This window comes from Hippopotamus amphibius, chromosome 12, assembly GCF_030028045.1.
Source record: "Hippopotamus amphibius kiboko isolate mHipAmp2 chromosome 12, mHipAmp2.hap2, whole genome shotgun sequence".
NCBI classification, from domain to species: Eukaryota; Metazoa; Chordata; class Mammalia; order Artiodactyla; family Hippopotamidae; genus Hippopotamus; species Hippopotamus amphibius.
In genome coordinates, this window is record NC_080197.1 from 56,581,410 (window position 1) to 56,601,880 (window position 20,471).

Here is a 20,471-nt window from a genome sequence, read left to right on the forward strand (position 1 = left end):
ACCCATCCTAGAACACGAGAAAGTAAACAGCCTGAACGTTACAATGCAACAGAGGAAAGGGAAGGGAAGAGAAGAGATGGGAGGGACAAGAGGGAAGGGAGGAGGGAAGAAAAGGAAGAGCAAAAGGGAAGAGAAAGGAAAAGGAAAGAGGGAGGAAAGGGAGAAGAGGAAAGAAGAAAGGAAAGGAGGGAGGGAGGGAAAGAAGGGAGGGAAGGAAAGAAGGAAGAAAGGGAAAGAAGGAAGGAAGGAAGGGGCAGGAGAAGAGGGGAGGGAAGGGAAGAAAGAGGAAGGAAGGAAGGAAGAAATGAAGGAAACTAAAATTATAAACAATGGAGAGGTTTTGTATCGCTTAGACAATGATGAAGAAAAGCATAGCGAAATGAAAGATACATCCGTAATTAATCACACTACAGCACAGACAGAATGTGAAAAATATGTTAACAGACACATAAGAATTATAAAAAAAATCAAACAAACAAACAACAAAAAAAAATCTGCCATTTATCTACTTCCAGAGTTCCAAAAAAAGAGAAGAGAGCAAATGGAACAAAACAATACTGGAAGAGATAATGGCAAAGAATTTTCCAGAAATGACAGACTTTCCATAAATAATTTGCTGCACTTCTTGAATCTATAGATTATCAGGGTTCTTAAATTCATGGATTCAACCCATACATTCAAAAGGCCCAACCCATTCTAAGCAAGGTAAATAAAAAGACATCCATACCTGCTACATCACAGTGCAACTACAGAATACGAGTTACAAGGAGTAAGTAAATCATAAAAGTAGCCAGAAAGAAAAGACCAATTACCTTAAAGAAGCAGCAACTAACAGAACCAACTAACCTATCCCCAATAATTATACAAATCAGAAGACAGAGGAGTAATAATCATGTTGTGCAGGGGAAAATAATGACTGTCCACTTAAATATATCTAGATGAAACTATCCAACAAGCACAGGGACAGGCATTTTCAAACAAGCATATACTGAGAGCTTGCCAGCAATGACCCTCTCTCTGGAAAATTCTCAGAAGTGCAGTTCAAGCATAAGGAAAATGATTTCTGATGGACTGTCCAAGTTACAAAAAGAAATAAAGAAAAAAGTGGTAAACATGCAGGTAAATCGAATGTACTTTCTCCATACAAAACACTAATAATAACAACGTCTTGTGGAGTTATATATATTAAATATACAAATATCTATGCAGATTCTGAGTATACACGTAAAAAATACTAGGAAAAATAGCACAATAACAAGAGAAAATCATTGAGGTTCAAATGTTTCAGATTTTGCACTTTTCAAGAGGAGGATAAAGATACTAATTTGTTCAAGGCTTTAATAAGTTAAGAATGCTTGTTAAAACTTCCAAGGGAAATTACCAAAAGAAGAGAAGCAGAGTACATAACTTCCAAACTGGTAGAGCAAGAGAAACAAGAAACAAGAAATCAACTCAAAAAAGGTTAAAAAAAGGAAAAAAGAAACATAAAATGGCATTACAAATAGAAAGCCAAAATTAGAATGATAGAAAAAAAAAAACAAAAAACAAATGTACATCGGTAATTACATTACAATATAAATGTACTAAATATTCCAATTCAAAGACAAGGACTATCAGGCTGGATAAACAGATTCTATCTTCACACTCTTTATGAATGGTGTATCTAAAAACATAAGGCTACAAAGAGTCTGAAAAACATGAATGGAAAAAAAATACCAGTTGAATTTTAATCAAAATAAAGCTGCAGTATTTATTATCAGATAAAATGGATTTGAGGCACTAATTCTACAGATATAAAAAAGATGACTGCATAGTAATAATAAAAAGTTCAGTACACCAAAAAGATATTATAAATATGAATGCACCTAGTAACATAATATCAAAACGAAAAAGTGAAAAGTTACAGAACTTGAACAAGAAGTTTATAAATCCACCAATACAAAGAGATCTTACTATCTCTACAATATTTACATAAACTATATGTGTACTCTGCAGCTGTTGAATACAGTATCTACATAGGTCCAGAGCAGCAGTGCTTCTCAAACTTTAATGTTCATCAGCATTAATTAGCTGGGGATCTTGTTACAACGCACACTCTGGCAAGGCAGGGCAGGCGTGCAGCCTGAGGACATCAGTGCTACTCATCCTCAGACAGCGTTATGCCCCACAGCAAGTCTCTTCAAATTACAATTCGTATTAAATTCTTTCTCCAACAATAAAGCAATCAAGAAACAATAACTAGAAAAAGCCCATGCTTAGAAATTAAGAAACACTTTTAAAATAACTGAAGGGATAATTCGGACTCCAAATTAGAAAATATACATAATTGGAGGATTTTTTTTTAAAAAATCAAAACTGGCAAGATGCAGCTAAAGTAATAATCAGAAGGAAAATTATATCCTTGAATAAGGAAAGATTAAAATTAATGAGATAGGCATCAACTTTTTTTAAAATTAGGAAGAATATAAAAATAAACCCAACAAAACAGAGCAAAGAGAATAATAATTACGAAAGATTTTAATAAATCAGAAAACAAATATAAAATTAAGAATGTTGACACTGCTCAAAGTGAATATTTGGAAATGTTCTCTCCATGTCTCTCTTCTCTGCTACAAAGCATTCAGCTCTTTCAGATAAGCCTGCCTCCCTAAACATTACAGGCCTTTTTTTTTTTTGCCCTGTTGATCCCATTTGGACTCAGACAGCGGTCTGATATCCTTCCCAGCTATACTTTGCTCTCTGTTCCTGCCGTCCTGATACCCTGTATCTACCCTTAAAAAAGATATCCTAGTTATAATTCAATAATTATCTGTAATTATTTTTAATTTTTGTGCACCTCACAAGCTTGCAAGACTCATGAAGGCAGATATCTTATATGTAGAGAGTTTAGCTAAGCTACTCCACAGTACTGCTGCCTCAACACCCATTTTGTTTGGCCAAGTGGCCTGCAGAGACCTTAAACTGTCACTAGCCCTCTTGGACAAGCACACTCCCTAGGTAACAGCCCACAGAGTCACAAGCAAATTTAATTTCTTAATGACTTCCCCAACAGCCCTTGTGATCAACAGTCTCCCCTACCTCCCGTGGCCTTCGCTTTTTGAACCCCTTTGAAAAGATCCCCATGGAGTTTACTATTCCCTGCTTTTTTGATTTGAACTGACCAATCCAAACTTAGCCCTGGAACCCCTAAGACCTCCTCCCAGGAATCCTAATAAAGACATATGTCCTGGGTTGTTTTACACTCTGTCTGCACTATCTTGACCTTCTCATGTGGTCCCACAGGCATGCCATGTACTTCCTCCAGGACCTGTGAGTAATAAACTTCTTCATTTCAATTATTCTCGTAGTCTGTTGCTGAATTGCAACTCACCATGAGAGAGCCTGTGCTCCACTTGACAAATGTTAATTTCACAAATTCATAGCATTGTCTGTTCATGTTTGTTTTCCATTGTTCCCCCTGTACTTGGTACACAATAAATATTTACTGAATAGGCGAAGGAAAAAAAAAAAAAAGAAAAAGAAAAGAAAGTAGAAAGTAAATAGTCTCACACCCTGACCAAACAGGATTGTAACCAAATGAGTAATCTATCTTTAAAAATTCAGGAGAAATGAAATTCTTAAATTTCATCAAACATCCCATCAAAACAAAGTACTTGTGTTTAGATCACAAGACCAAGGATTAAAATACTATAGAATGTTCCTTTAGAAATCTAATAGGTTGATAAAGTCAATAAATATTTATTCACTAGATAAATGAGCAATTCTATCAGCAAAATTTTCCTTTTGTTTTACTTGCTGTATGTTCATAAATGTCAAAGGAATGGCTGAAGAAGAAAATAACAGTTGATTTAGCTGGCTAAAGGGTTCCATAATAACCAAGCTGTATGTAATATTTTATTACAATATTCTGTCCAATTTGTGATGTCTGCCAAATTAAATTAAATTAAATTAAAATTTCCATCCAAATTAGCTGAATCACCTTACTCACCTTCCTTTATTCTGACCTCAGACTTGACAGACACAAAATAATCAAAACCTTCATGTCAGGCAGACATACCTCCCATAAGATTAAGATTAGGTAACAATACTATGTATTTACAGTTCTAAAGTATATTCTTAAGCATCCTTCTGTTCTAATTTCTAAGTACTTTACGCAGTCTCTGTCTTGTTTATCCTAAAATTATTTGGCCATTACTAAAGGTACATTATCTAAAACAATTTATCTGAGGAAGTCCACGATAAAATTAGTCTTTATCACATTCAATTCAAGAAAACAAACCTCAAAAGATTTTCAATTTTAATTTAAATGAAGGAAATTTTCATAACGAAATTATTAAAAATAATTATATCTTCACCTCAGCAATGCTTTAATAAGAAAAAAATTAATCCATATAGGCTGTATCACATAAATTAATTATAGAAATCAAAGTTGGATTAATAAAGACTTTGATGGGGCACAATAATGATGCCCAAATCACACAGAATTTTTTTTACCTGCAATGAGTTTATATGGTTTATTAAGGAGAATATCCTAATAGTAGGCAAAACCTTTAGGGCTCAATGTAGAGATTAAAACAAACATTCAGGGAAATATTATAATAGGTCAAAATACAATCTCCAAAATTACAGTCAAATAATATGTTTTATACTTTCCTATTCTGGAATCCACAAATGAAAAAATCCCAAACACTTCTAAAGTTTAAAATCAAATACCACAAACAGCCAACATTTTACTAAGTAGTACCTGTGGCCCAACCCTCTGGGTGCCAATTAAAGAAAGGGGGTAAGAGAGTTAACACTGGGAAAAACTCCTGAAGTCATCTAGAAAAGACATGATAATGGTTTTGACTGGGGTAGTTACTAAGGAAACAGAGAGGAGTGAAAAGATCCCCAAACTTAGAACCTATAGTATTTGCTGATGGGTGGGTTGTGGATCAGAAAACCACAAGGAGGGAACAGGAACAAAGAAGGATCAGAAGATCAAAAGCCTCAAGAAATCATGGTACTCCCCAAAGAGGAAGCACCAGAAATGCAGCATCTACAGAATAGAAGAGAACAGAGCTGGAGACTCTATTCGAGAAAACCAAATACTCAACCTTCGAAAAGAAGGAAGAAGTGCTTGACAATTCAAGCTGGGTGAGCACAGAGTACACATATTAGCAACCGTGTGCATGACAGACACCAGTCCAGGGACATCAAGCCAAGTGTGAACAGGGCACAGCAGTCGGAACCTCTGTACCACTGGTCCAACTGTCCTGTCAGTGTCATGTTCAACCCTCAGTTTGGCCACTTGAAAATTCCCACGGTAGAAAATGTTATTGTTTCCAGCTAGAAGTAGGACTAGGAATCTAAAACAAGAATCTCAGGGGCAAAGGTACAGAAGGGAGAGGGACACAGGCAATTCCATTAGCTTCAGGTCTGGCCTTTGCCTCTGACCTCATTCAGAGAATTTAAGTGAGAAATTTTTCCTAGTCCCATATTGCACCATTCATCCACAATTCCCTTATCTAACGTCTACTCCCCACTCCCTACCCCGTGCCATCCTGAGTGAACAAAACAGGGTGAGTTCTTGCCTTTGGCAGATTCAGATGTGGGGCTTACTATGAACCGGCCTTAAGCCCACCTCTCTGGCCAAAACACGGAGCCCTCATCCTTATGAAGAACAATAATTCCATGACTTCAAAGGGAGACTGACACTCTAGACGTCAGATTTTAGCACTAGGATCTGAATTACAGAACAGTTTGTCAATTGAGCCCTTTTACTGATCCCTTAAAGATAGTGTGAGGACAGTATAGATGTTCATGAGTTTCTTTCATGTTTTTACGTATAGCAGTAGTTCATTAATTTTCCAGGAGTATGGTGTTCTACTTTATATATATATATACCCCAAAATATTAAACTTTCTACTTTTGATTAACATTTGTATTGTTTCTAGTTCAGGCTATTATACACTATGTTGCAACAAACACCCGACACATTAAAAAATACAACGTGACAACTAAAGAGTATGTCAACCTATCATGCTAATTTGCTCATAGCCAGCTAAAGATTTTATTTCAACATACTCATAAAATTACCATCACCTTCAATATAACCAACATTATCTTATATGTGTGACCCTATGAATATAAAATTTGACACTATTTAGACAACATGTATTGCCCTGTGCTCACAGTAGTAAAATTAATAAATGAACTATTTGTTAATTTTAATTAATCTTTCCATTAAGTCACAGGAACAACACAATATTATCATCTAAATTAAAATAGCTTCACTGAAAATACATACAAGAATATTCACTGCAGGGTTATTTGTAACAGCAAAAAACTGGGAGTAAAATAACTGATTAAGTGACTAATGGTACATTCACGCAAAAGAGTGCTATGCAACCACTAAAATGAATCTGGAAGATCTAGAAGTATTCCTGTAGCAACATCCCCTAGCGTGGAAAAAAAGCAAGAGGTGTTATTAGCATGTATATACAGTATGTTACGATTTCTGTACAAAGAGGAGGAGGATACACTCACATTTTTATATGCCTGGAAGAAATGTGGAAGGTTACAAAAGAAAATGTAACCAAGTTATATCAGGGGAGTGGGACTAGGGGACTAGGATAAAAAAGAAATGCTCAGTGTATACCTTTAATATTTATTTCCCTTTTCTTTCATGCCTTTTGTACTATATACATGTATGTCTGCTTGTCTGTCAGAAACAATAAAAAGTATATTTTCTGAAGCCAAAGAAGCACAATTCAGAAGGACAGCTATATAGAAATTTATATATTGGTATAAGGACATCTGACAATGACTTCTAATGTTACTGAGCCAGACGGAGCCTAAGATGTTGTTGTTGCTGCTGCTGCTGTTTCTGTTGTTGTTGTTGCTGCTGCTGCTGCTGCTGCTGTTTCTGTTGTTGCTGCTGCTGCTGCTGCTGCTGTTTCTGTTGTTGTTGTTGTTGCTGCTGCTGCTGCTGCTGTTTCTGTTGTTGTTGCTGCTGCTGCTGGCTAACTCAGCTTTATCATTGTCAAGAGTCCGAGCACTATCTTCATCGTAGAAAAATGATTCACTGTCAAGCCGTTATCATTTTTAATAATGTGAAAAAAATCTCTACAAAACTCTATTTTTAACATGTTTTCATGTATTCTATAATATTATAAAAATAAAGCAAGTTCAGAATTAGATAAAAGAGGTAAAGATTGTACCATAAAACACCAGAAAAAATCAGTTTACTCAGTAATCGATAATAATGAACACAGATAGAAAAGGACCAAGTTTCTCCCCCGTGTTACAGTTCCTCACAGGAACATTTGTGTCCTATGTTTACAGCTATGTTTTTAGATTAAATGTAATTTATTAGAATAGTACTGTGTCAGTTTGACCATGCAGTTAAAACAAGATACCACGATTCACCTAGTGGAAGCTACTCATATTACAGACACTGTAATCAGAAAAAGATTTAAAAATAAACTTGGAACTCAAAGTCTGGAAGAACAATTAGATATCAGCTCCAATTTATAGGTTAAATAATTGAGTTTCAGAGAAGTTAGTTGAAGGCAAAAACCAGAACTCCTCATTCCATAGTCAAGGATATTTTATTCTAAACCACATTACAAACCTAATCTTCAAAAGCATAATAAATATCACTAATATATTGCCTATTACATACATTAATGAAGACAGAAGTTGCCATAAATTATTGAAATCCCACATACGGTCTAATACTTACATGAACAGTAATAACTTACAGCTTTATGGAAGTTATCATCTTAGTCATCATTTATAAAAACTGGCTCCAGAAGAAATAAAGGTGAGTTAAAAATCTGGGAGGTAAGAAAAAAATACAGGAAGTAGTGTAGCAAAAAGAAGCTATCTGGCAATCTTCCATTTAAATGCCCAGTGTAACGATATTACAAAATTATTACACAATTTTTGGAAATCCAGTTTATATCCTGACAAAAAATGTCCAATGTGGATACAAAGTAGAAGCTATGGAAAGTTTTCAATATACTGCCTATTATAATATAATATGTGCATATGTAGTAAGTCACCTTCAAATTTTACCTCAAATATAGATCTGACGATCTATATTTAAAATGGTTAGCTAGTGGGAAGTTGCTGTATAACAAAAGGAGATCAGCTTGATGATGGGAGATGCCTTAGAGGGCCAGGACAGGGAAGGGGGGAGGGAGTCGCGGGAGGGAGGGGATATGGGGCTATATGTATAAATACAGTTGATTCACTTTGGCGTACCTCAAAAACTGGTACAAGAATGTAAAGCACATATATTCCAATAAAGAGCTTTAAAAAAAAATAATGTTCACTATTCCTATGTGCAAACCACAGATTAATCTGAAGAAAAATATCACAACTTTTTATCAAATAAAAATGTGTGGACTCAGGTTCTGAGCTCTTATAGATGTGTAACACAGATTCTACTGGAAAAACAGGGTTAGCAAGGAGAGTAATGGGATATTAATAAAACGACCGATTTGTTGTCCTAGGTTTTCCTGGCCAGGAGAATGGAGAATGGAAAAATTGAACCATGAAATCAAAAAGGCATCTGTCTTCCAGGTTTCTCTCTGCCAATGTCTTGAGAAAAAATGTTTGAACTTTCCTGTTGGCTTTGTATGCAAATAGCTCCAGATGCAAAGTGAACCACATCTAAGTTACTTGGTTCAACATCTGCTGGTCCAATTCCCATTATTCCTCCTAAAGGGTCGGCTTGTGAAAGACAGTTTAGTTTGCCCTCTATATAAGCTGTTTTGAAGGAGCTAATTTGGATTAAAGTATCTATCTGGACCACTTGTTTTTCCCTTTGATGGTCAATGCATTCTAATGTGGTCTGTACAGTGCTGCAAGAAACTTAGAAACATATTGGCAAGGACAGTATTCAAGGTTTTGCCTCCCACCTCGCCTTCTAGGCAATTTATATTTATACAGTTAAAAGTAAAAAGTGAATAGTCATTTGCCTCTAAAACAGCACCACCCACGTTGTACACAATGGCAACATGACAACACTTTCAGACCTAATATACTTTTCATGCAACCTCTATCACAGATTTGAAACTGCAGTTACTGATAAAAGCTCTTGCCAGTATAACATTACATTTCATGAAATATCTTGTCATTTGAGATGACACTTTTCATATGGTATCACTGGAAGTGGCATAAGTTGGTCCACAGCCCACGGCACTTAGTGTCTGATACACAGTATATTTTCAAACATGTGACAAATGAGTGAAATAGTGAATGAATGAACAAACAAGCTGAATAATTAATTTAAATAAATATCATGGATTCTGAAACTTTGGATCTGTTGCAATCAGAAAACATAATCAAAAATATACTAAAGCCAAACTAAGACTAACAGTCTAATGTTCTTAGAACTCGTAAGGTCAAGTAAAGATAGAATCCTTCCTTCAAAAGGGTATGGTATGAAAGATAGCTTGCATTGGAAGGTAAAAATGGAGAAAAGGAAAGAAATCAGAATATCTATCTATATATGTCTACATTCTGATATATATATACATTTGTATTTGTATGTACATAAACACGTGTATATACAGGAGATATTCTATATATCAGAAGATATTCATTTCAAAAAGTTAGTTTCCTAAAAAACAGAGTATTACCAGTCTTATAAAAATTTACAAAAAAAAAGATAGTTAATTGGTTGAGACCGATTTTGAAAAAACGAGATTTCTTGGCCAAAAAAATTTTCTACAAAATATAATTCTATGAGAAGCCAATTCAAAAACTTCCTAATATCTTTTGATACACAAAATCTGGAATGATTTTTCTTTGGGAAAATGTTTAGGAAAATAATTTTTTTAAAAGGAGGTAAAAGAACTGGATACTACTAATACTGCTTCTAGACTCCTAATATTTTGAACTAAAATTTAGTCTAACCTCTACTGTCCTCTACTGTTATCTGCCGACACAATGTAGGACCAGTGAAAAAGAAAAAAATAGCAAAATAGTTGTTCTCTCTTTCTGAGAATCTGTGACTACTCTTGCTAATCATTATCCCCAGCTTACCTGTCTGAATTGCGAATGACCAGGAAAGTTAACTGAGCCCTAGAGGAAATAGCTTCTTAGCCATCTCTGAGTAATTACCTAAGATTTCCAAGATGACTATACTTTTTTAAAGAAAGTTTAAGTTTGCCTTTCTCTAACTTGTCATTGAGAGACTACTTAAATACCCTCAAAGAATTAAAATAATCAAAAAGAGTTACTTGAAAGTAAATCTGCTCTACTAACTATCAAGAAACAATTACCAAGCATTGTTCATTAACAAGGCACAATGCTATACTAGGTACTCAGGATTCAAAAAGGTTTAAAACATGCTCTTTGCCCTCCAAGGCTTAGACTAAAGTAGACATGCAGAGATGGAAGTCATACTCTAAAACAATATTTTTAAAAATACAAATTTGTACACCATTGTTCATAGCAGCATTATTTACAATAGCCAAAGGAAGCTACCCAAGTGTCCATGGATGAATGAACAGATAAACAAAATGTGGTCTGTACATATACTGGAATATTATTCAGGCTTAGAAAAGGCAGGAAATTCTGACACATGCTACAATATGGATGAACCTTGAGAATATCATGCTAAGTAAAATAAGCCGGTCACAAAAAGAAAAATACTGGATGATTTTATTTATATGAGATATCCAGAGTAGTCAAATTCATAGAGGTAGAAAGTAGAATGGTCATTGCCAGGGGCTGGGGAGAGGGGGAATTGGGTAGTTATTGTTTAATGGCTATAGACTTTCAGTTTTACAAATGAAAATGTTCTAGAGATTAGTTACACAACAATGTGAATATTATTAAAAATACTGAATTGTACACTTAAAACTGATTCATATGGTGGGGGGGATAAACTGGGAGATTGGGATTGACATATACACACCACTATATATAAAATAGATAACTAATAAGGACCTACTGTATAGCACAGGGAACTCTACTCAATACTGTGTAATGGCCTATATGAGAACGGAATCTTAAAAAAGAGTGGATTTGTATATATGCATAACTGACTCACTTTGCTGTATCACAGAAACACAATATTGTAAATCAACTATACTCCAATAAAAATTAATTAATAAAAAACTGATTAATATGGAAAATTTTATGTTATATGTATTTTATCACAATTTAAAAAAAATACAAATTGGCATAAGCTAAGTGCCAAGCAAGTGGGGCAGAAAAAAATGATACAGTAGCTCAGAAGAAGGAGCTATTATGAGATATGGAACAAATTCAGCGGAAAAGCTATATTTTTTCTTAAAAGAAAAATAAGACTCAAGCAGATAGGAGATGAGGGAAGGTATTACAACCAGAAGCAAGAGCAAACAGAAAGGAACAGACATCATCTAGAAACAATGTAGATCACAGTTTGACTGGCTCATAGATTTCAAACAACAGCCATGGAGACAAGCTAGAGGATAAGGCTATAAAATAGGGAGGAAAACGCTTGAGGCAACTCTTCTCATTGAGTAGCTTTCACTGAAATGAAGTAATAATCATCACACTTTTATTGAGAGGTAAAGGCAAGAGGAAAAAAGGAGATTCATAATATCATATTCATTCATCTCTTACATTCTCCAGCTCCTATGATAAAAGAAGTGTAGAGACACATCAGTTAGATGCCACACCTTAATGAGAGATGGGCCTAGAGATATTAATTTGTATAAAGAACCAACATGCACACTTCATTTACTCTGACTGGCAATTTTTAAAATTTCATTACAAGCTGTGGTAAAATCTGGTTAATAGTCACCTCTTTTAAAAATATTTTTCACATAGATTACAGACAGCTACAGTATAGGCAGAAAAACAGACAAAAGGAGAACAGTGGTCTTCTTAAACTGGAAAGAATCTGCTTTACATCTCTTAAAGATTTCCTATTTTTTCTGGACTTTAGAGTGGAAATGATTAAATTGTTATGCTAATCTGGTTTTTCACATCACTCTTGTCTAAAGAATTTCCAAATACCTGAATCAGAGGCAGACTCCAGCAGCCAGAGGAAGACAAACTATACTCAACAAAGGAGAACGATTGCTTTGGCTGAGCACTACCCTACCATGCCTTTAACTTTAGCTCTTGGCCAGATCTGTTTTCCTCCACTTCTACAAGTCACTGAGGAAATAAAAAAAGAGTACTTTCTTCAGATCTGATTTTTTCAGTGAGGGAGAGACTGTGTGTGGGTTTGTGTGTGTGTGTGGGGGGGGGGGGGTTGTGTGTGTGTGTGTACACACTAGAGGGGTTATTCTTTAATTCTAATTCATTCGGCTTTAAGGACTTGACCTACAAATATATAGATATATACAAATGTGACATATAATATTCCCTCTTAGAGAACAGGAATTAGATAAATTGCTCACAATATACAATTCTTTACGACACTGCCACAATAATTATAGGAAAACAACGCTCCTCCTGCTTTCATATAAAGTAAAGAAGCCTAATCAGGCTTGAACCTCCACTCTGCTGAAACCATTTCCTGAGAGGACATGAGGACTGTCTGTGTGTTTTTCACAGTCTCAAATATCATTCTCTACAGCCTTAGACACCAGCGACCATACCTTCTTTCAAATGTTCTACTCCTGATGTCTGTGTTGCACTAACCCATACTTTCCTTATCTCTCAAGTCACCTGTCTCTTTTTCTTCCTCCTGTTCTCTACCTATGGACATCCAAATTTCTCTACTTAACCCCATTCTCTCTACACATTGTTTCCCCCAGTGATGTCCTATAACTTCAACTGTCATGTCAATGGAAAAACTCCCAAACCAAGAACTCCAGCCCACCTTTCTCCTGAACTCTAGGTACTCTAAACACACGTCTAAGACAAATTCATTAAGGCCTCATAAATACGTTAAGGTCAACTCAACTCCTGTAAATTCTCTGTTTCTGTTCATGGTAATACCATCCTTTCAGAACCAAGGCGTGTAACCTTAAAAAGCAATTTTGACTCCTCTTTCACCCTCATATCCAGTCAGTCAGACAGTCCTGCTGATGCTTTTTTCAAAACACAGTTACTGCAAATAAACTGAGACAGAATCTGAAAGTCTAGACTTCATTCCTAAACATATTTATCTGTATCAAACTCCAAAACTTTTATAAACCGTCATTTCATCATCTGTGCAACAGGAATAATGTAGTTGTCCTACCTACTTTACAATAAACAAATACATGAATAGCACACTGAAAATCCTAAACCATTATATCAGCATAAATATCATTATCTCAAGTCTTCCTATCCACTCCCATTGTCACCCTAGTCTAGTCATTTATTCAGTTACTTATTCACTCATTCATTCATTAATTCATTTTTTCTTTATTCTTTCTACAAATTTACTGAGGGCCAACTATAAGCCAGGCACTATGTTCAGCATTTAAGACATAACAATAGGACAGACAGACATTGTACCGAGCCTTACAAAACTTACGGCCTAACATGAAAGTCAGAAAATAGGTGCATGTCAACGTGAGAAGGTTCTCTGGGAAGGCTTCTCAGAAAAACAAATACTAACGTAAGAAATGACACATAAAACAAACAAGAGTTTGTACAGTAAGGGAGTGGGAGAGAGTGGCAGTGGGAAGCAAGGTGAGCAGTGCCAGGCAAAGGAAACAACACACATAAAGCCCTCAAACAGCAGTGACATCCTAACAGTGCCATCCTCTTTCCCATGTCTACACCTTTACTCCCCATGTGTATTTCTCCCTTCAAAATCTTTCCCCATTCCCATGTCTGCCTACTGAAATTATATGCAGCCTTCAAAGCCCAGATTGACGATATATGCCCAGCTTCAAGGACAGTACTTGACTCATACCAGGCATAAAGTAACATTTGCTAAATGAATGGATGATGAAATTGTCATTCTTCCCAAATCACAAATCTGCTTCATATTACAAACACGTATGTGCCTGCCCTGTCCTGCCTTGAAGTAAAGGACATGTCTCCATAGTGTCTCATGCATAATAAATGCTCAGAAAATATCTGTAAAATGAATAATTCTCATAATTTAAGATGAGGCAGAGCTGTTAAAGAGTGTTACTTTCATCTTCAACTCCTGACTTTACGATTTATCAGAACAAATAGAAAATGAAAAATATTAGACATGAATTATATTAATATTGAACATAAGGTCTTCCACAAAATACTTCTCAATAATGGAATTTATTTTTGTATTTAATTTCCTGGATGGCTTAATTCTTAATACTTTTGAATGATTTTCCTGTAGAAAAACTACTAAATTTAAATACTAGTAGAGATGACAAATCATTTTTAGAATATTTTTAGAATACTAAGAAGAAGGGAGTCTTTAATGAACTAGACACTAAAAAAGTCATTTGGCACCTCACCTTCCTAAAACTAAGACAAATTTGGAAATGTCAATTGTACTTTAGTTTCATCCAATGTTTATGATATCATTTTTGGAATCATGCCTCAAGCCACCACTGCAGAATTTATTATGCAATTCATAATTTGTTATGGAAAAAAACTAAGTTAAATTTGGGTCACTGCATTTTTCAGATCAAAGAAGGCAAAGTACAAAGGTAGAAGGGGCTTTCAAAAGAAAGACAAAATTGTTAAATAAGAAAAAAAATTCCTGGTTATTCTATAGTAGTACCTGTAGGGAAAGCAGCCCAAGGAATGGCAGGAGATGTAGTTTGGGTTTCACCATTTCCACCATCAAAAATTTCTGCAGCCTATAAAACAAAGGCAAAATTATCTTAGAAAATCTGAAAAGTAGAAATGCCATTTAAGCAATCAAGCCTCCCAATCCTACAAGCATAATTCTCTGTAATACACCACACATTTTCAAATTTCCTCTGAATACTCAATTGCTTTTCAATCCTCAGTGCTACCAACCCCCACTACTAGTCACTAGCCCCAGTGCTTGTGCTCTATATCTCTGAGCAAAAATTTTCCTTCCTTACTCAAATATAGCTCCTGCTAATGAAATTTTACTTTATATATTCTTAATCACATTTTTATTTGAACTTTATATCTAAGTACTCTAAACTACTACAACATATACTTATGTATATTCTTCTTCAAAAATCTAGAGACTAAATCTTTTTCATTAATTTTCACAAGACCAAAAAGAGATCAATCTAAAGAAACAGGCTTCATCCATATTCTTGAATAATCTACCAACTGGACCTACTAGCATTCAACATTTAGAGAATTCCTAAAGTTGACATTTAAATTAAACCCTCCTATTAAACAGTTTTAAAACTATGAGACAATTACTGAATGTTGAGTTTGTGGGTAAGAGTGCAGAGTTTTCTCTCTCTTAAGTGTTTAGGTCACAGCAAAATTACTATTGAAAAAAAGAGCCAGAATTTCAATTTGGATTCTGCATTGAGTTGTCAGCCAAGGAGAAGTCAATTGGGGCAATGTGCCACAGGAGCTAGGTGACGTAGAATACAGTAGCTACTCTCTACAAGCTATGAAAAATAAACATGGTTTATATACCCAAGGATAGAGACCTTCCGTGTCTCCATAACAGGATGTAGAAAGAAAGAACCCTAACAACCATAATTAAATTGGAATGGTTGGTTAACACTGTACCTATATAATATTAAAAGGAATCAATCCATTGACTATACATTGAAGTATAACTGTTACTCTAACACTATCTACCCTTTTACTGTCTTTCCTCTGATATAATAAATCAAGTAACATAATAAGATTCAGTAACATAAGATTCAGTCACCCAGCAAAACCCAAAATACTAAATTAAAATAAGTACAGAAAATCCAAATGTGCTAAACAAAAAAGTTGTAGATGAAATGCAGAAAACAGTTAAGTTCATATTCTAAATACCTCCATATTAACAGATATTAATGATCAACAGAAAATGATCCTAACCTGAAAGAAACTCACACCATTCTTTCATGACAGTCAGAACACTGAATATATACTTAATATCTCATTTTTCCTATTAGTGTCATTAATTACAGTCTTTATCTTTAATAAGCTCCTTTTCACCGAGTTCCGAGCTAGGTAAAAAGTCTTTCTTAAAAAAACAAAAAAACAAAAATCACAGCGCTCACTTGATGGTAGTTCCAGGACTTGAGCTCAGGCATCCTGACTCCTAATCCAGAGATTTTCCTGCAAGACTATACTGGCTCCATAAAAATAACTGGGTTACAAAATATTTCAATAAAATGAACACACACTGAAAAGGATTATGGAAAAGACAGTGCTTCTTCAGCTAACAATTTCCTTACAAAGTATCCAACTAAAACCTGAGAGAATAATCTAACAACACAAACATACTAATTAGCTCTGTAAGCCACCAAAAGGCCATGTACTTACTATACTAAATCAACTCATTACAGGTGTAAACATGAAAATATGTGACAGATCTTCAATACTCATCCCTCATCTCGCAAGTATTTCCTAACAGACGTGCATCCCGACAAAATTATCTGCTGACAATTTCTCAAACCCCTTCTTTAGTGCTTCCACTAGCAGTACTTAATTACCTCAATTTAAACCATTTAAACCACGACCAAGTGTGCAATAATAAAAAATCAGTTTTACCTTTCAGAGGGGATATATTTTAATTTTTCTTGATTTCATTTTTTTATTCCAGAGTTACATTCAAAATGATCATGAAAAGGATCATGAACGCCAATGGTAATTAATGCATTTAGTATATGCTATTAAAATCCCACAAAGTTAAAACAATTACACAAGCAAAATAAATAACAGCACATACCTCAAAACCACCAAAATCATCATCATCCATTCTTTAAGTGCACCTGAAAAATAGAAGACATGGAAAGAAGCCCACACACACAGTCATTTATGTCAAAACACTTCTCTTACTTTAAAGGTATATACATTTTGATTTGTTTTTTTTCATTTGTAAATTAAAACTATTCCACTTGGGTTAAAAAATGTATTTTAACTATATGCATATGCATTTTTAACACAAAAAGACTGAGGTTTTTTGGCAAAATTAGCCATTCTGGCAAAATTAACAACTTCTGTGACTTTTTCAGCAACCATGTATTTTGCCATTTTATGTTGAGACGCCAGGAGTGGAAAAATATTCTTTTACATTTTAATTTGCTTTTCCCAAATTGGCACTAGGGCTCAATTCAATAATGCTTCCTGCTTTTTGCATCTATTCCTCAGTTGTCTGGCAACATCAGCACAAACTCCAGCTAAGAACAGGACTGTGGTGAATTTTTGGAAATCTGTCCCACACCACAAAGGTTCTTCCCTCGGTTTCATGGCCGAGGTTGATTTAGATTTTCAAAATTGATCAGCATTTTTGAGTTGTGGCCACAACTTCTGGAGCATTTTGATATGTGTATTTTTAGCTGAAACTGCTTTGCACTTTTGGAAAAATGTGGAGCAAGTTACTAGGCTGATCAAGATAAATCAAGTCATGTATTCACGGAGACCGGGGAAGAGAAAAACACAGGCACGTATCCACAATACCTCTCTTCTTTACCCTAAAGTATGTAAAAGAAACAAGCAGTGGCATAATACATGCTTTATTTTGTCCTAATACATACCATAAAAATAAAAGGATAAAACCATGAGTGCCTGGGCTTTAAAAAAAGAACCAAAAGGAGACGCTTCTATCTAGCAAACCTTGAAAGGACTAAAAAATCTGGAAAGGTAAAACAAGTAATAGGTGACATATATTAAAACAAAAAGTAAATTCACAATAAATTGTGAATCAGCAGATGGAAGGGATAACTAGTTTCCTTTCCTATCTTTCACAAGTGAACATATTCAAATATTAATTATAGTTTTCTTGACAGGAATACAAGATGACTTGATTACAGAAAAACAGTTTTCTCCAACTTCTAAAAAAACAGCTAAGCAAATTAAACCATATACGCCAAATAATAATTCTAAAGTAATCTAAGGCATTTTCCTTTGAGTGATAAAGCAGTAGTCATCTACAGCCATGTTTTGCCTGTCACTAAAATTAATACTAAAGCCTTCAAAAATATAACTCAAAAATAGTCAAAGAAAAACCATAAAAAACAATCTCAAGGATTGTTTTGTTTTAATAGGCAAAGAAAATTTATTTTCACAGAAACTCAGTAGGTAATGACACTATAAGGAATATGTACACAGAAATACATTATAAAAAGGGACGACATTAAATTAACCAGAATATGATACCAGTATTGTCACCATTATCCATAATTTAACAATCTGTTGAAAAATTTTTAAAAGATGTACTTTTCCAAAAATCAAAGCTAAGCAAGTCATCCACATACACTTAAAAAATATAAACCAGACTTTCAGAAACTTTTGATGGTGGTTAGTTTGAAATGGAATTCACATTAATTCTGTGTTGCTAGCGAATAGAAATCTGTATGTGATTACATTTTTCATGAAGAAATTATGAAAGAAGAGTGATATGGATACTCAGAATTAACCAAGGCAAACTATAAACACCAAGTCTGTCTTTTCCACATGTGTCCCACGAATCTCAGGAGACAATTAAAAGATATTTTTAGCATCTACAAACACTGTACCCAAATGATATGGTTTCAAAAGAATGGAATTTTTAGAGTAATGCTTCTATGTGTTTTTGTAAGACATATCCCAATAAGCCATTTGTAAAGTGCCAGAAAATTTGAAAACATAAACAAATACCCATGCCTAACAATCATTTCAGCTTGTCTGCCTGTGGTAATGAACCAAATACCATCAGTTTCCTAAGTACTGATTTAGTTCTACAAAAGATCAGTAACCACGGATGCTTTCCATACCCCAGCAACTATTATATATTAAAATGCAGATGAGTCTTCCTGTACTTTATTTTCAAAGAAATAATTATAGATTTTAAAAGACAAATGTGTCCTGAGTTTCTTAAAATATAGTATTAGAGAAATAAACATTATTATTTTAAAGCAATAACCTTTTTCTGAATAATTCAGTTTCAAATTCTGAAACAGTTTCTGTTTCCTTCTGAACATTTTAAAGAGCAGGAGGAAGCAAAATTAACAGTACTGATTTGTAAAAATCAATCTACAAAATACAAAAACTAAAAAGTAGTTTTCAAAAGGAAATACTACAAGTAGGGGCTTCTTTATGAAATTAGCTAGTCCAATACCTTTAGAACACTGTTTTATCTACAGTGCACTGATGAACCTTTTAGAAGATTTCTAGCATTTAACATTATCCCATTAAGCCATAAATATAATACAGCAAAACCAAATATATCTGACATCCAAGTTATAGAATCATGAGCCTGGCCAAAAAATTCACTGATCATGCAATTCATTCTTTTGTGTCATGGCAGGGGTAGAGATGTACACTTTGCTATGATTAGGTATCTATGCTGAAAGAGTCCATAATATCTAGGTTTAACAATTCTCAAACTTCTTTATATCTGAATTTAATCTCTTTTGTTGCACTACTATATTAATTTCTTCCTTAACTATCCTCAGTATTTAATATATTGCTGATATTTCACAAGAAAAACATATAGACAACAGTTAATGTAACATTTTTATTGATCAACTCTATAGAAGAGATCACTCAAGGTCCTCAAGGAATCACCATCTGGTGTATAGGGGAGGGCAGTGTGCAAGAAAAGCATGCAAATATAAATAACATGGATATAAAAGGGTCTTATGAAAGAAGAAAAAACATCCAAGGTGGGAGAAAAAGATTTTCAGAAGGTGATATGTCTAACTGGAGCACCATGAAATGCTTCAGGTAAAAGGAGACACTGAGATTTATTGCAATAGACTTAGCAGAGAATTTTAAAAGGCACATTAAGAACAGGCATTTTATTCAAGTCTTTTCCCAAAATCTTTTCCTAAAAGATAGAAAGCAAGGATTTGATTGTTTCCTTCCATACAGATATGGGGTCAAAGAGTAGGTAAAATGGAAAAACCTGCAAAAAAAACCAAAAACCAAAAAACAACAACTGAAAGCAAATACAAGGAAGATGAACCTTACACTACCAGTGCGGAAAATGAGAATCAATCACGTTTACATCACAGAAACCACAAAAGGCTCCAGAATGGGCAGCACTGAAAGCTGGGAAAAGATGAGACTCAAAATTAAGAGTCACAGGTATATTCGAAGATCCCTTCCCAGAATCTGCGCAACTGGGCAATTTACAATTCCTCATCACAGAAGAAGACTAAAGGTTTGTTTATTCCTTGGACAAGAATCTCTGGATTGAAAGACCAGAGACAGGTGACTAAGTCAAAGTTGTACTAAATTTTGAGACCCATTCCCCAGTCTTCTTTCACCACTCAGCAACCAAACTGCCAGCTGCTGGGCTTCAACCTCTAAACAGCAGATTAGAAGATTCTTCTGCGAATCTAATCAACACATGAAAAAGGACCTCATCAGAGGTTCCACAAAGAAAGAGCTCACTCAGGTAACACTGCTTTGACAAACCCTACCCACACACACAGCATTTCCAATTTGCTCCTTATTTCAGTAAGAGA

At 34.7% G+C, this 20,471-nt stretch overlaps 1 protein-coding gene across 6 annotated transcripts in view; it reads right to left on the minus strand.

Annotated features, from left to right (window-relative positions):
• The window catches only part of CCDC91 (coiled-coil domain containing 91), a 357,965-nt gene that overhangs the window by 241,298 nt on the left and 96,196 nt on the right, over positions 1 to 20,471 (minus strand). For 3 of the 6 annotated variants that reach the window (XM_057701138.1, XM_057701139.1, XM_057701141.1), the window contains 2 exons: positions 16,748 to 16,790; positions 14,645 to 14,723 (listed from right to left, as the gene is read on the minus strand). The exons of 1 other annotated variant lie outside the window; for it this stretch is intronic. In XM_057701138.1, the coding sequence (XP_057557121.1) occupies positions 14,645 to 14,723; positions 16,748 to 16,777 (109 nt within the window). In that variant the 5' untranslated portion in view covers positions 16,778 to 16,790. Of the gene's footprint in view, positions 1 to 7,726; positions 7,821 to 14,644; positions 14,724 to 16,747; positions 16,791 to 20,471 lie in introns of those variants that run through there. 2 more of the 6 variants (XM_057701137.1, XM_057701140.1) reach the window with 2 other exon arrangements.